The sequence below is a fragment of the Oncorhynchus tshawytscha genome, linkage group LG30 (genome assembly GCF_018296145.1).
Source record: "Oncorhynchus tshawytscha isolate Ot180627B linkage group LG30, Otsh_v2.0, whole genome shotgun sequence".
NCBI classification, from domain to species: Eukaryota; Metazoa; Chordata; class Actinopteri; order Salmoniformes; family Salmonidae; genus Oncorhynchus; species Oncorhynchus tshawytscha.
Window position 1 is genome coordinate 28892769 of NC_056458.1, and position 16420 is coordinate 28909188.

Consider the following 16420-nt stretch of genomic DNA (forward strand, 5'->3'; position numbering starts at 1 on the left):
TTCTGGATGACAGCGGGGTGAACAGGCAGTGGCTCGGGTGGTTGTTGTCCTTGATGATCTTTATGGCCTTCCTGTAACATCGGGTGGTGTAGGTGTCCTGGAGGGCAGGTAGTTTGCCCCCAGTGATGCGTTGTGCAGACCTCACTAACCTCTGGAGAGCCTTACGGTTGTGGGCGGAGCAGTTGCCGTACCAGGCGGTGATACAGCCCGCCAGGATGCTCTCGATTGTGCATCTGTAGAAGTTTGTGAGTGCTTTTGGTGACGAGCCGAATTTCTTCAGCCTCCTGAGGTTGAAGAGGCGCTGCTGCGCCTTCTTCACGATGCTGTCCGTGTGGGTGGACCAATTCAGTTTGTCTGTGATGTGTATGCCGAGGAACTTAAAACTTGCTACCCTCTCCACTACTGTTCCATCGATGTGGATAGGGGGGTGTTCCCTCTGCTGTTTCCTGAAGTCCACAATCATCTCCTTAGTTTTGTTGACGTTGAGTGTGAGGTTATTTTCCTGACACCACACTCCGAGGGCCCTCACCTCCTCCCTGTAGGCCATCTCGTCGTTGTTGGTAATCAAGCCTACCACTGTTGTGTCGTCTGCAAACTTGATGATTGAGTTGGAGGCGTGCGTGGCCACGCAGTCGTGGGTGAACAGGGAGTACAGGAGAGGGCTCAGAACGCACCCTTGTGGGGCCCCAGTGTTGAGGATCAGCGGGGTGGAGATGTTGTTGCCTACCCTCACCACCTGGGGGCGGCCCGTCAGGAAGTCCAGTACCCAGTTGCACAGGGCGGGGTCGAGACCCAGGGTCTTGATGACGAGCTTGGAGGGTACTATGGTGTTAAATGCCGAGCTGTAGTCGATGAACAGCATTCTCACATAGGTATTCCTCTTGTCCAGATGGGTTAGGGCAGTGTGCAGTGTGGTTGAGATTGCATCGTCTGTGGACCTATTTGGGCGGTAAGCAAATTGGAGTGGGTCTAGGGTGTCAGGTAGGGTGGAGGTGATATGGTCCTTGACTAGTCTCTCAAAGCACTTCATGATGACGGAAGTGAGTGCTACGGGGCGGTAGTCGTTTAGCTCAGTTGCCTTAGCTTTCTTGGGAACAGGAACAATGGTGGCCCTCTTGAAGCATGTGGGAAAGCAGACTGGGATAGGGATTGATTGAATATGTCCGTAAACACACCAGCCAGCTGGTCTGCGCATGCTCTGAGGACGCGGCTGGGGATGCCGTCTGGGCCTGCAGCCTTGCGAGGGTTAACACGTTTAAATGTTTTACTCACCTCGGCTGCAGTGAAGGAGAGGCCGCATGTTTTGGTTGCAGGCCGTGTCAGTGGCACTGTATTGTATTGTCCTCAAAGCGGGCAAAAAAGTGATTTAGTCTGCCTGGGAGCAAGACATCCTGGTCCATGACGGGGCTGGTTTTCATTTTGTAATCCGTGATTGACTGTAGACCCTGCCACATACCTCGTGTCTGAGCCGTTGAATTGAGATTCTACTTTGTCTCTATACTGACGCTTAGCTTGTTTGATTGCCTTGCGGAGGGAATAGCTACACTCTTTGTATTCGGTCATATTTCCGGTCACCTTGCCCTGATTAAAAGCAGTGGTTCGCGCTTTCAGTTTCACGCGAATGCTGCCATCAATCCACGGTTTCTGGTTAGGGAATGTTTTAATCGTTGCTATGGGAACGACATCTTCAACGCACGTTCTAATGAACTAGCACACCGAATCAGCGTATTCGTCAATGTTGTTGTCTGACGCAATACGAAACATATCCCAGTCCACGTGATGGAAGCAGTCTTGGAGTGTGGAATCAGATTGGTCGGACCAGCGTTTAACAGACCTCAGCGTGGGAGCTTCTTGTTTTAGTTTCTGTCTGTAGGCAGGGATCAACAAAATGGAGTCGTAGTCAGCTTTTCCGAAAGGAGGGTGGGGCAGGGCCTTATATGCGTCGCGGAAGTTAGAATAGCAGTGATCCAAGGTTGCCAGCCCTGGTTGCGCAATCGATATGCTGATACAATTTAGAGAGTCTTGTTTTCAGATTAGCCTTGTTAAAATCCCCAGCTACAATGAATGCAGCCTCAGGATGTATGGATTCCAGTTTGCAAAGAGTCAAATAAAGTTCGTTCAGAGCCATCGATGTGTCTGCTTGGGGGGGAATATATACGGCTGTGATTATAATCGAAGAGAATTCCCTTGGTAGATAATGCGGTCGACATTTGATTGTGAGGAATTCTAAATCAGGTGAACAGAAGGACTTGAGTACCTGTATGCTTTTGTGACCACACCACGTCTCGTTAGCCATAAGGCATATGCCCCCGCCCCTCTTCTTACCAGAAAGATGTTTGTTTCTGTCGGCGCGATGCGTGGAGAAACCAGCTGGCTGCACCGACTCCGATAGCGTCTCTCCAAATACTTATTTTGCACCATAATTTGCAAATAAATAAATTAAAAATCCTACAATGTGATTTTCTGGATTTTTTTTCTCATTTTTCTGTCATAGTTGAAGTGTACCTATGATGAAAATTACAGGCCTCTCTCATCTTTTTAAGTGGGAGAACTTGCACAATTGGTGGCTGACTAAATACTTTTTTGCCCCACTGTAGATACTTTTGTATCCGTTTTCTCCAGCATCTTCACAAGGTCCTTTGCTGTTGTTCTGGGATTGATTTGCACTTTTTGCACCAATGTACACTCATCTCTAGGAGACAGAACACGTCTCAGGCGTCTGGAAATTGCTCCCAAGGATCAACCAGACTTGTGGAGGTTTGCAATTGTTGGCTGATTTCTTTTGATTTTCCCATGATGTCAAGCAAAGAGGCACTGAGTTTGAAGGTAGGCCTTGAAATACATCCACAGGTACACCTCCAATGGACTCAAATTATGTCAGTTAGCCTATCAGAAGCTTCTCAAACCATTACATAATTTGTTTAAAGGCACAGTCAACTTAGTGTATGTAAACTTCTGACCAACTGGAATTGTGATACAGTGAAATAATCTGTCAGTAAACCATTTTTGGAAAAATTCCTTGTGCCATGCACAAAGTAGATGTCCTAACCAACTGGCCAAAACTATAGTTTGTTAGAAAGAAATTTGTGGAGTGGTTGAAAAATGAGATTTAATGACTCCAACCTAAGAGCATGTAAACTGCAGCGGGGTAGTAACTTTGCATGTTTTATTGGTATTGCGAGTAAATCCAACAGGCATCATGCTCGACAGAATGGAACAGCTCCTAAATCGTCCACCATATCTAGCTCACCCGCTTGAACTGTGCTGGCCTGCCCTGGATAGCTAATTTTGGAATCCATTGATGAAGTGATCAATTTGCCGAAGCTATTTCTGGAGAACAACACGAGAAGTCGATAACTCCATACGTTAATTTAACTGATGATACATCTTTGGGGTAAATACATCAGAGGCCGGCTGGCACATGACAAAGCAAGGCTTTTTTAAATCTGAAGAAGAGGGTGCTGGATCAAAAAGTGACAGGCAAATACAGTTGTGATGTAAGCCTCAGGTAATGTCCCAAATGGCACCCTATTCCCTATATAGTTAACTACTTTTCACCAGAGCCCTATGGGCCCAGGTGAAAAGCAGTGCACTATATAGGGAATAGGTTTCCATTTGGTACATGCCCTCGGTCAGCACCGGGCACACATGACTTGCCTCGCTAGGTCTCTGATGAGAGGGTAGCATAACTGCCAAGTTGAGGAAAAGATTTGGAGGCACGGATGGTATGCCAGATATCTTCTCCAAGTTGTGTGTTTTGTTGCTACTCAACACCTCATGAGCATCATGGATGAGGCCAATTGGTGTGATTTCAGTGTCGCTCTCCTTTCCCACGAGACCCTTCTATTTAGTTGTTTGGTTGTTTCAGCTTCACTGTTCCCACAATTTTAATCATGACCAAATGGGTTTTCAGAAATGACTGAAAATGAGCCAATCACCTACTAGCTAACACATTGGACATTCATTTGGTGTGTGACAAGATTCCAAAGACAGAGGCTTTCCATGTGACTGTGTGTATTTGTGAGAGTGTGCATGCAAGTGAGAGTGAGTGTGTATGCAAATGTGAGATAGAGTATGTGTGTGTGTACCAAAAGTTTGGACACACCTAGACATTCAAGGGTTTTTCTTTATTTGTATTATTTTCTACATTGTAGAATAATAGTGAAGACATCAAAACTATGAAATAACACATATGAAATCATGTAGTAACCAAAAAAGTGTTAAATCAAAAGTAGCAACCCTTGCCTTAATGACAGCTTTGCACACTCTGGCATTCTTCTCAACCAGCTTCACCTGGAATGCTTTTCCAACAGTCTTGAGGGAGTTCCCACATATGCTGAGCACTTGTTTGCTGCAATTCCTTCACTCAGCAGTCCAACTCATCCCAAACAATCTCAGTTGGATTGAGGTCTGGTGAATGTAGAGCCCAGGTCATCTGATGCAGCACTCCACCAGTCTCCTTCTTGGTCAAATAGCCCTTACACAGCCTGGAGGTGTGTTGGGTCATTGTCTTGTTGAAAATCAAATGATGGTAGTCATGCTGGTTAAGCGTGCCTTGAATTCTAAATAAATCCCTGACAGTGTCACCAGCAAAGCACCCTCACACCTGCTCCTCCATGCTTCAGTGGGAACCACACATGGTGAGATCATCTGTTCACCTACTCTGCATCTCAGAAAGACACGACTGTTGGAACCAAAAATCTCAAATTTGGACTCATCAGACCAAAAGGACAGACTTCCACCGGTCTAATGTCCATTGCTCGTGTTTCATGGCACAAGCAATTATCTTCTTATTATTGGTGCCCTTAAGTCGTGGTTTCTTTGCAGCAATCTGACCAGGAAGGCCTGATTCACAGTGTCCTCTGAACAGTGTAAAATATATGTTCATTTGTTTAACACTTTTTGGTTACTACATGATTCCATATATGTTATTTCATAGTTTTGATATCTTCAGTATTATTCTACAATGTAGAAAATAGTACAAATAAAAACAAATAAAAATGAGTAGGTGTGTCCAAACTTTTGACTGGTACTCTATATGAGAAAGCACTGATTGAGGACACCGCAGCATAGCACAGCACCCAGATGATTACTCGGTCATACCTGGCAGTAGATCTGGACCAAATACTGCAGCTCCTTGGACTCAAAGCCATTCCGTGTCACTTCACTCTGTTCATCCGCGAGGGACAACTGGAATAGAGAGAAAGGGAAAGAGGGAATGAGAAATTATGAGACGCATATGGTAGCTCTTGGTGTTTTGGGTCAAATAGCAGAAGGGCGTAGATGTGGACAAATGACAGAAAATTCTGTTTAAATAATCCTTTAACCTTTCTCTAACCCCCCTTCTTTCAAGCTAGAACACCATCCCTCACAGCCCCTGACAATTAAACACAGCCCAGTGCTCCTATTCACAAAGCTTCTGAAAGTAGGAGTCCATTTTAGATCATAATGAATATGATTATAGGAACAGGTGGGAACATATCCTAGATCAGCACTCCTACGCTTTGTAAATACGAGCCCTGTACATTTTAACCCCAATCCTTTTCCCTTCTCGCGCTTCTCTCAACTTCTCCTGCTGTAGGACACAGAGAAGATGAACGTAATACCTGAGAGAGGTTGTTGTGGATGACAACAGAAAAGCTTAGAGTCCCAAGCCAGCCGTCCGCAACTGACATACATGAAGTGCCACAAATGCACTGGCTGGATAGGCTACTTGGACCTATTTATTCCAAATTATTGACTGAAATTAACCTATCAACATAGTGATTACATATACAGTGTGCATAACTTCTTATTACAGGTGCATACTAGACAATGCATCCTGCACCATTAGCAAGCTGTCATGAAGTTAGTGGGTTGAACAGTGCTAGCTAACATTAGTTGCTACTTTCTAGCTACAAGATCGTAACGTTTAACAGGTTGCAGATATCTAATATCACTCCTTTTTGAGTAGAAGGGTTAAAACGTTTTGAAAAGGTGTGTGATGATTTATGCACCCTATTTATGAAGTTAGTGGCAAACGATTTCTGAACTGCAGAGGTATGTGCTAGCGCACACTGTAGCAAAACGTTTTGCAGCCGAAAACAAGCATTTCTTATAGGACAAGTTCAGATAGTCCCTCCCCATTTTGGTCCGTTTGCTTCTGTTTGGTTCCTAGTGAATACGACCCTGATCTGGCTGTGAGCACATTGTCAAGACCGGACGGCAGACTCAAGTAAGATGAAGGGTAGAGGGGTGTGTCTCTTTAACAACAGCTGGTGTACGACCTCAAATGTTAAGGAAGTCTTGAGTCTTTGCTTGCCCAAGTTAGAATACCTCATATGCTGCATGTCATACTATTTGCCAAGAGAGTTATCTATTTACCACCACAAACCGATGCTGGCACGAAGACCCTACTCAATGAGCTGTATAAGTCCATGAGCAAACAAGAAAATGCACATTCAGAGGTAGTGTTTCTCACGCATGGTGATTTTAATGCAGGGAAACTGAAATCTGTTTTACCTCATTTTTACCAGAATGTCACCTGTGCAACTAGGGGTGACAAAACTCTAGATCACCTTTTCTCCACACACAGAAATGCATACAAGGCTCTCCCTCACCCTCCCTTTGGCAAATCTGACCAAAACTCTATCCTCCTGCTTCCAAGCTCAATATGGAAGTGGTCGGATGAAGCGGATACTAAGCTACAAGATTATTTCTCTAGCACAGACTGGAATATGTTCCGGGATTCCGGGATCGGATAACATCGAGTTTACCACATCAGTCACCGGCTTCAATAAGTGCATCAATGACGTTGTCCCCACAGTGAATGTATGTATATACCCCAAACAGAAGTAATGGATTACAGGCTACATCCGCATTAAGTTAAAGGATAGAGCTTCCGCTTTCAAGGAGTGGGACACCAATTTGGACGCTTATAAGAAATCCCGCTACAACCTCTGACGAGCCATCAAACAGGCAAAGCGTCAACACAGGACTGAGAATTCTACTATGCAGGCTCTGATGCTCGACAGATGTGGCAGGGCTTGCAAACTATCACGGATTACAAAGGGAAACCCGGCTGCGAGATGCCATGCGACACAAACCTACCAGACAACCTAAATGCCTTCTATGCTCGCAACAATGAAACATCCATGAGAGCATTAGCTGTTCCGGATGACTAAGCCCGATGTGAGTAAGTCCTTTAAACAGATTAACATTCGCAAGGCTGCGGGGCCAGACGGAATACCAGTATATAGAGCAGCCAGCCAAATAGAAAAAGTAGCCAGCCAGGTGCGTCTGAGCTCCAAAGGAGCTCTATTTTGATGGCCACCGGTACATTCAAATACATTTTTTATATTTAACCTTTATTTAATGCCTTGATTCCATTTGAAATACACAGCGAAATTATTGAATACTTTATCAAGTTTACCTCCCAGATTAGAAAATATTTGTGACTTGACTTTAACATTAATCTGAAGACTGTTATTTATCTAATCAACTATGTTTAATTGTTACCCAATTAAATTAATCATGTAACAATTAACTCATTAGGATGTGGGGCACCAAGGGAGCGGTTCTTTAAAGAGTTAACATCTCCCGAATTAAACTCTAAAAAGGTCTTTACCTATCACACCTATAAACAGTCAACTTATTAATCATAACCTCGTATCATATCATCATTCTGAACAGTCGTAACCTCCTTGCATCTACAAAAACCCGAGCCTTACTTATGATTCAGTACTACACAAATTGGTTTAATCAGTTATTTACCAGTTAATTAAATGTTAACACAGGATAAACATACACACTTAATACGTTAAAAACAGATCGCTAGCGGAATGGCAAAACATGGCTGCTTGTTACAAAAGAGATGGAGAGGGGGGCAGAGACATAATACTTCGGTACATTTAGAAACTACTCTCACTTACAGTAATCATATACTTTGCACACAAACCGCCACTCTCATACTGTTGTCAGGTATTTGGTGACTTGTCGTGTAGTCCTGAATAGAACAACAGAGTTTATTTTCCTCCCATTCCCTCCTGAAGATGCTTATTCGAAGATAGGCTAGCCAGCCAGGTTGATGGTACCTAGTAGAGTGATGATTGTAGCGTAATACTATGGTTTGAGCAGAGTAGTAGAATGGTCCCACCTAAATTCGCTTTCTAAGATACTTTACTTATGACAGCTAATCAGCCGTACCAGTGATTGTCCAGGAGGTGAGTTTAACGTCTCTGCCTCATGTTGAGATTCAGAGTTCAAACCACTTTAAGCATGCAGCTGCAGCTTCATGCTTTTCTGGTCTGATATGTTATTTCTTAACCCATCAATTTATACAGTTTCATCGAAAGGGCGGTTCCGTTAGGCTGACACGGTCTGACCTCACTCAGCGGCATGACTTATCACTCTGCAAATTTTATGTAAAACAATCATCTCTTATGGCTCCTAAAATCCCATCCCCCATCATTTTTCATATTACATGCACAATGCATAGGATGGACACTTCACACATGTAGTGGGGATCCTTTCCACATTACAGTATTTCCTTTATAACATTTTTAATGGCATCACAAAATAAACTAAATTACATTCATTCTATAGTTCGCCTCTGACCATTCCCAACGTTCTATGTTATGTATTATAATATTATTATATTGTTTCAGTATTCGCTTTTGAACATGTTAGTGTTTCGGTGGGAAAAGTCTCTTGAAAACAAAGGACATTCCTCTGGTGAACATTGGCGAGGGAGACTTGAATCTTTTCCTCTTGATTTACGACAGGATGCGAGGTGTTAACCCTCACAAGTTCAACCCTCCCCCCTTTGCAGGTGAGATGGGGTCTGGTTGAAGTTATTCATTGCAAATCTGATCTGATCTGATCAATTTGGATCCTCACAGGACAGTCATGACATATTGTTGCGATATTCAAATAAAATCATGTTATTTGTCACATGCTTCGTAAACAATAGGTGTAGACTAAGTGAAATACTTACGGCCACTCCCAACAATGCAGAGAAAAAAAATACAACACAATGAGTAACTATAACTTGACTATATACACAGGGCACCAGCGCTGAGTCGATGTGCAGGGGCACGAGGCAACTGAGGCAGACATGCACATACAGGCAGGGGAAAAGTCCCAACAGGGTATAGACAATAAGTAGTAGCAGCAGCATATGTGATGAGTCAAAAGAATTAGTGCAAAATGGTATTGTATAAAAAGGCCATTTAAATAACAGAAAATGTATGAATTCATTGTACTGTTGTTTTGGATATTGTCTAGGTCTAGGCCTATATGACTATGACTATTTTCTAAGTAAGAGAACAAACCAATTTAAACACTGTAAATAAGACTTTAATCTCAAGATAGTTTACATTTTAACCTGTCGTCTCTTGAGATTAAAGTCTTACTTACAGTTTAACTGCAAGATATTAATTGCCACAATGTTTGTTCTTCAAATGATGTATTTTATAAAAAATGAAGAAAAAAAATTACGTAATAGCCCACATTATCTTTAAAAATAAATCAAAGGTTTTGTTTTTCCAGGTTTCCGTTTGCCCCAGTTCTTTAAAGTTCTCTCTCAAAATCACACTTTTTAAATAGAAACATTACATTAGATGTTCTAAGCCCACAACAATGCCTAAACCACGAGACCCTTTTTAAGGTTTGTGAAAAATCTGAGAAATTTAGATTTTTGGGTGTAGTTACCCTAGCTGTTGTTTAGCGGTGGTTTTGCAGCGAATGTAGAGTTTGTAAAACAAATACCCACTTGATTGATGCAAATAATCACGATATCATTCTGCCAGGTAAATATAGGTTACTTTGTAGGTAACATTGAATTGAGAAGTTTTTTTTGGAAAGTCAATCTACCAGAAGACCGTTTTCATTAGCATCATCGCTAACGGCTACACAAAGTGGTAGACATGTGCACCGCACACAGACAGGGGCATTCTCGTTGCCTTTTCAGAAAGTTGCAGGAAATACGATTCACTGATGCATTCTGTTCAATACATTTAGTATATTGTTCAATTCCGTGAGGTCGCTAATTATCATATTTGGACCAGAATGAGGCTCTCCGCTACCTATTGTTACTGCAATGATGCTCCACCATCTTCACCGAATGTTCTCATAATTTATTTGCAGATAACCGCAAAAAAAGCAGTGACATACCAGTAGCCCTATGCAAATTAGGAAGCCAAATGAACGGCTCTCACAGATTCAGTAGGCTACACTGACTGACGAGAGTCACTCACTTTAGCGTCACTGTTTGGCAAGCCCCGACATCTTAGGAAAGGAAACCTAGGAAATCCTTTGGTTTACTTGTCCCGATGCGATACCATGCCATATCATTTATTAATGGCAAAGGGATATAGGATATGAACTTTATTCAGTCAGTTCAACACCATTTATAAACTAGTCAACACTTGCTGTTAAGTTATCAACATGCAGTAAATAGCCTTCTATGCGCCACGATTCCGTGTGGCTGGCTATGTGAAACACGGAAAATAAAAGTGTCAGAAAACAAATTAAGTTGTGGATTTCGACTCATCATTACCACTTACATTACATGGGATGTGCAAATTCCCGCCGTGTAAAGAAATTCTACTGCAACCAGAGATCTCTATTTAATGATGAGATGCTCGTCTCCTCCCTAACAATGGGAGTCGTCTTAAAGGCAGAAAGCAGGTGACAAGCTTAGGTCCAAAATAAGCCTACAAAAAAGCACTGGGTTAATTTTGTACAGAGTGAAACCTCTCACTTGGCCTCTTCTTCTCTGCTGCATTTCCCTGTCATCGCTCACTCTGTGACTGACAGGCACCTATCCTCTCAATAGATCCCTAGAAGGTGCATATAGTTCATTCTAGAGGGAGAGGGCTCGACGGACTATCAAATTGAAACTTAAATGAAAAGTAGACTATTTAATATGAAGTGGAAAACGTAGCCAGCTGAAAATGAGCCCATAACCGGCCGATTAGCCAGCGCTAATGGAAAACACTGGTAATACCAACTCGTTTCATGCAGACCACCATTGTCCCCGTATCCCAAGAACAAAAGGTAACCTGCCTAAATTACTATCGCCCAATAGCACTCACATCTACAGCCATGAAATGCTTCGAAAAGCCAGTCATGCTCACATCAACACCATCATTCCATGGACCCACTCCAATTCGCATAGCGCCCAAACAGATGAATCAATCTCGATTGTACTCCACACTGCCCTTACCCACCTGGACAAAAGGAAAACCTACAGTTGAAGTCGGAAGTTTACAATTACTTAGGTTGGAGTCTTTAAAACTCGTTTTTCAACCACTCCACAAATTTCTTGTTAACAAACTATAGTTTTGGCAAGTTGGTTAGGACATCTACTTTGTGCATGACAAGTAATTTTTTGTTGTTGTTTACTGACAGATTATTTAACTTATAATTCACTGTATCACAATTCCAGTGGGTCAGAAGTTTACATACACTAAGTTGACTGTGCCTTTAAACAGCTTGGAAAATTCCAGAAAATGAGAGGCTTGACATCATGTGAAAATCAAAAGAAATCAGCCAAGACCTCAGAAAAAAATTGTAGACCTCCACAAGTCTGGTTCATCCTTGGGAGCAATTTCCAAATGCATGAAGGTGCCATGTTCATCCGTACAAACAATAGCACGCAAGTATAAACACCATGGGACCCCGCAGCCATCATACCGCTCAGGAAGGAGACGCGTTCTGTCTCCTAGAGATGAGCGTACTTTGATGCGAAAAGTGCAAAACAATCCTAGAACAGCAAAGGTCCTTGTGAAGATGCTGGATGAAACAGGTACAAAAGTATCTATATCCACGGTAAAACGAGTCTGATATCGACATAACCCATAAAAAAAAGTCAGACTATGGTTTGCAACTGCACATGGGGACAAAGATCATACTTTTTGGAGAAGTGTCCTCTGGTCTGATGAAACAAAAAATAGAACTGTATGGCCATAATGACCATTGTTATGTTTTGAGGAAAAAGGGGGAGGCTTGCAAGCCGAAGAGCACCATCCCAACATGAAGTACGGGGGTGGCAGCATCATGTTGTGGGGGTGCTTTGCTGCAGGAGGGACTGGTGCACTTCACAAAATAGATGGCATCATGAGGGAGGAAAATTATGTGGATATATTGAAGCAACATCTCAAGACATCAGTCAGGAAGTTAAAGCTTGGTCGCAAATGGGTCTTCCAAATTGACAATGACCCCAAGCATACTTACAAAGTTGTGGCAAAATGGCTTAAGGACAATAAAGTCAAGGTATTGGAGTGGCCATCACAAAGCCCTGACCTCAATCCTATAGAAAATTTGTGGGCAGAACTGGTAAAGCGTGTGCGAGCAAGGAGGCCTACAAACCTGACTCAGGTACACTAGCTCTGTCAGGAGGAATGGGCCAAAATTCACCCAACTTATTGTGGGAAGCTTGTGGAAGGCTACTCGAAACGTTTGACCCAAGTTAAACAATTAAAAGGCAATGCTACCAAATACTAACTTCTGACCCACTAGGAATGTGATGAAAGAAATAAAGGCTGAAATAAATCAATCTAGTATTATCCTGACATTTTACATTCTTAAAATAAAGTGGTGATCCTAACTGACCTAAGACAAGGAATTTATACTAGGATTAAATGTCAGGAATTGTGAAAAACTGAGTTTAAATGTATTTGGCAAAGGTGTATGTAACCTTCCGACTTGAACTGTATGTAAGAATGCTGTTCATTGACCACAGCTCAGCATTCAACACAACAGTCCCCTCCAAGCTAATCACCAATCTGCTGACCATTGGACTAAACACTTCCCTCTGCAACTGGACTACCTGATGGGCTGCCCCCAGGCGGTGAGGGTAGGCAACAACACAGCCGTCACACTTACCATCAATACGGGGGACCCTCAGGGGTGTGTGATTAGTCCCCTCCTATTCACCCACAACTGCGTGGCTGCGCACAACTCCAACACCATCAAGTTTGCCGATGACACGACGGTGGTAGGACTAATCACTGATGAGGCAGCCTATAGGGAGGAGATCAGAGATGTGGCAGTGTGGTGCCAGGACAACAACCTCTCCCTCATCGTAAGCAAGACTAAGTAGTTGATCATGGACTACAGCAAACGGCGGGGCGAGCACACCCCCCATCCACATCGATGGGGCTGTAGTGTAGCGGGTCGAGAGCTTCAAGTTCCTCTGTGTCCATATCACTAAGAAATTTAACATGGTCCACACACATGAAGAGGGCATGACATTAGCTCTTCCCCGTCAGGAGGCTGAAAATATTTGGCGCTCAAAAGTTCTACAGCTGCACTATTGAGAGCATCTTGATTGTCTGCGTCAACGCTTGGTACAACAACTGCAAGGCATCCGACCGCAAGGCGCTACAGCGGGTGGTGAGTACGGCTTAGTACATCACTGGGGCCGAGTTCCCTGCCATCCAGGACCTCTATACCAGACGGTCTCAACGGAAAGCCCCAAAAATTGTCAAAGACTCCAACCACCCACGCCATAGGCTGTTTTCTCTGCTATCGCACAGCAAGCAGTACCAGTGCCTCAAGTCTGGAACCAACAGGATCCTGAAAAGCTTCTATCCCCAAGCCATAAGACTGCTAAATAGCTAATCAAATAACTCCCCGGACTACCTGCATTGACCCTATTTGCACTAATGCTCTTGCACTGAATCTATGCATAGACACTGGACTCTACCCACACACTCACACATACTTACACAGACACTCCTGTCATGACGTTGGCCTCTTTGAGTATAGGAACCCCATCCCCCCCTCCCTGCCTCCCCCCTTTCCTCCTTCAACTAGGCTGCTGTGGTCAGAGGTCGTAAATTCCTGAGAAGACCTCATGGACACACAGTTATAGAGAGTAGTTTTTCATGGAGACAAAGGAAATCCTTCCACCTTACAGAACTTGAGGTACGAACAAATTTCATGTTCCGGAGAAAGTGTAAAAGATCGGTGAAGAATCCAGCTACGAACTGGTCCGTTTGTCACAACTTGGGAAGCTCATGGGAGACTGTGTGGCCACATTACCATAAAGCTGTTTGTATAATAGCCCCCAGATATGAGGTTTAGATCTAATTGTTGTATAAGATGAATGAGTGAGTATGATACTGTTTATACAATTTCACAATTTGATTTTGGACTGTTTTATGAAGGAAAACTCAAAAAGGGAATAAATCATTAATCAGAAGACTATTGATCAGATATGAAAATACCTGAAGGGTTATATTGGGAAATTATAACTTTGTAATCCGAATACTTTCCTTGGTGTCCCGACTTCATAGTTAATTACGGTTACATGATTATTCAGTTTAATCGCGTAATACTAATTACTGGAATCTTTGATACTAAGTCTTCAATTTAATGATAGTAAAGACACGACACTCCAAAACACTTACACGCACAGACACTACATACGGCCACACACACATACATAACATGCACACATGCATACTGTGTGCACATGCATTCTTCCACATTTTGTTATGTTACATTCTTATTCTAAAATGTATTAAATATGTTTTTTCCTCATCTATCTACACACATAATGAAAGCAAAAACAGGTTTTTAGAAATGTTTGCATATTTATAAAAACAAAAGAGAAACATCAAATTTACATAAGTATTCAGACCCTTTACTTAGTACTTTGTTGAAGCACCTTTGGCAGAGATTACAGCCTTGAGTATTCTTGGGTATCACGCTACAAGCTTGGCACACCATGTATTTGGGGGAGTTTCTCCCATTCTTCTTGGCAGATCCTCTCAAGCTCTGGTTGGATGGGGAGCATCGCTGCACAGCTATATTTAGGTCTCTCCAGAGATTTTCAAATCAGGTTCAAGTCCAGGGTCTGGCTGGGCCACTCAAGGACATACAGAGACTTGTCCCGAAGCCATCAGACCAGAGAATCTTGATTCTCATGTCCTGAGAGTCCTATAGGTGCCTTTTGGAAAACTACAAGCTGGCTGTCATGTGCCTTTTACTGAGGAGTGGCTTCCGTCTGGCCACTCTACCAAAAAGGCCTGATTGGTAGAGTGCTGCAGAGATGGTAGTCCTTCTGGAATGTTCTCCCATCTCCACAGAGGAACGCTAGAGCTCTGTCAGAGTGACCATCGGGTTCTTGGTCACCTCCCTGACCAAGGCCCTTCTCCCCGATTGTTCAGTTTGGACGGGTGGCCAGCTCTAGGAAGAGTCTCGTTGGTTCCAAACTACTTCATTAAAGAATGATGGAGGCTACTGTGTTCTTGGGGACCTTCAATGCTGCAGACATTTTTGGGTACCCTGCCCGAGATCTGTGTCTTGACACAATCCTGTCTCGGAGCTCTGGGGACAATTCCTGGCTTGGTTTTTACTCTGACATGACCGGTCAACTGTGGGACCTTATATAGACAGGTGTGTGCCCTTCCAAATCATGTCCAATAGAAACAGAATGCACCTGAGCTCAATTCCGAGTCTCATAGCAAAGGGTCTGAATACTTATGTAACTAAGGTATGTTATTTATTTTTAATATATTTGCAAAAATGTCTAAAAACCCATCTTTGCTTTGTCATTGTGGGGTAGTGTGTGTAGATTGATGAGGGGAAAAAATAATTTTTATACATTTTTGAATAAGGCTGTAACCTAACAAAATGTGGAGAAAGGGAAGGGGTCTGAATACTTTCCGGGACTCTATGTAAAAATAAATATATAATACAAGCACAAAACAACAGGAGGGGATTGAATGTCTCTGCTGTAACCAAGAAGCTTGATCTTGACATCTAGCAAGTTAGCAAACCAAATGCATAGCTGGAGTCCTGAGCTGGATATATATATTTGACACATCTTAGATTTCTTAGTTATTCTTAACTTAGCATACATTATTTTTTTTACGGTATTGAAAATCATAAATCATATTTTTATCTTTAAATCAGCATTGTTGGAAAAGGACCCGTAAGTTAGCATTTCACCGTTAGTCTACACCTGTTTATGAATCATGTGACAAATAACACATTTTATTTTATTTGCGCACTGGACCTGACAAACTTATTGATACATACAGTAGTAGGCCTACTTTACCATCAGTTATTTGCAAAATGTTTATGCTGTAGGCCAAGTGTCATACATTCACATTGTAGGCCTAACACGTTTTTGTCGAATGCAGGGGGGGACATGGAATTTTTTTCTAATTTCATGGAACATTCCACAGAGTTGCATGACATTTTCGCATAATTTATAGCTGAGAAAGGTAAGTAGTGAACAAAAACCAGTGGCCTCACTTTCTCAAGCCATTGCTTTGGCATGTGACACCTTACAACACTGACAACATCTATTGCTTAGCTACGCTGCAAGCACAATAAAATAGTTCCATTACTTCAATGCCAATTAGTGACCAAACAAGCCATTGTTTTCTTCCTAATTGAAAGCTACTTGCCTATATATCTCCCA

The 16420-nt window shown here is 42.7% G+C and overlaps 1 protein-coding gene across 2 annotated transcripts in view; it reads right to left on the reverse strand.

The window, feature by feature from the left end:
* LOC112228455 (rho GTPase-activating protein 32) overlaps positions 1–16420 on the reverse strand; it is a 241599-nt gene that overhangs the window by 51457 nt on the left and 173722 nt on the right. For both annotated transcript variants that reach the window (XM_024393786.2, XM_042309011.1), the window contains one exon: positions 5104–5190. In XM_024393786.2, coding sequence (XP_024249554.1) covers positions 5104–5190 — 87 coding nt within the window. The remainder of the gene's footprint in view (positions 1–5103; positions 5191–16420) is intronic.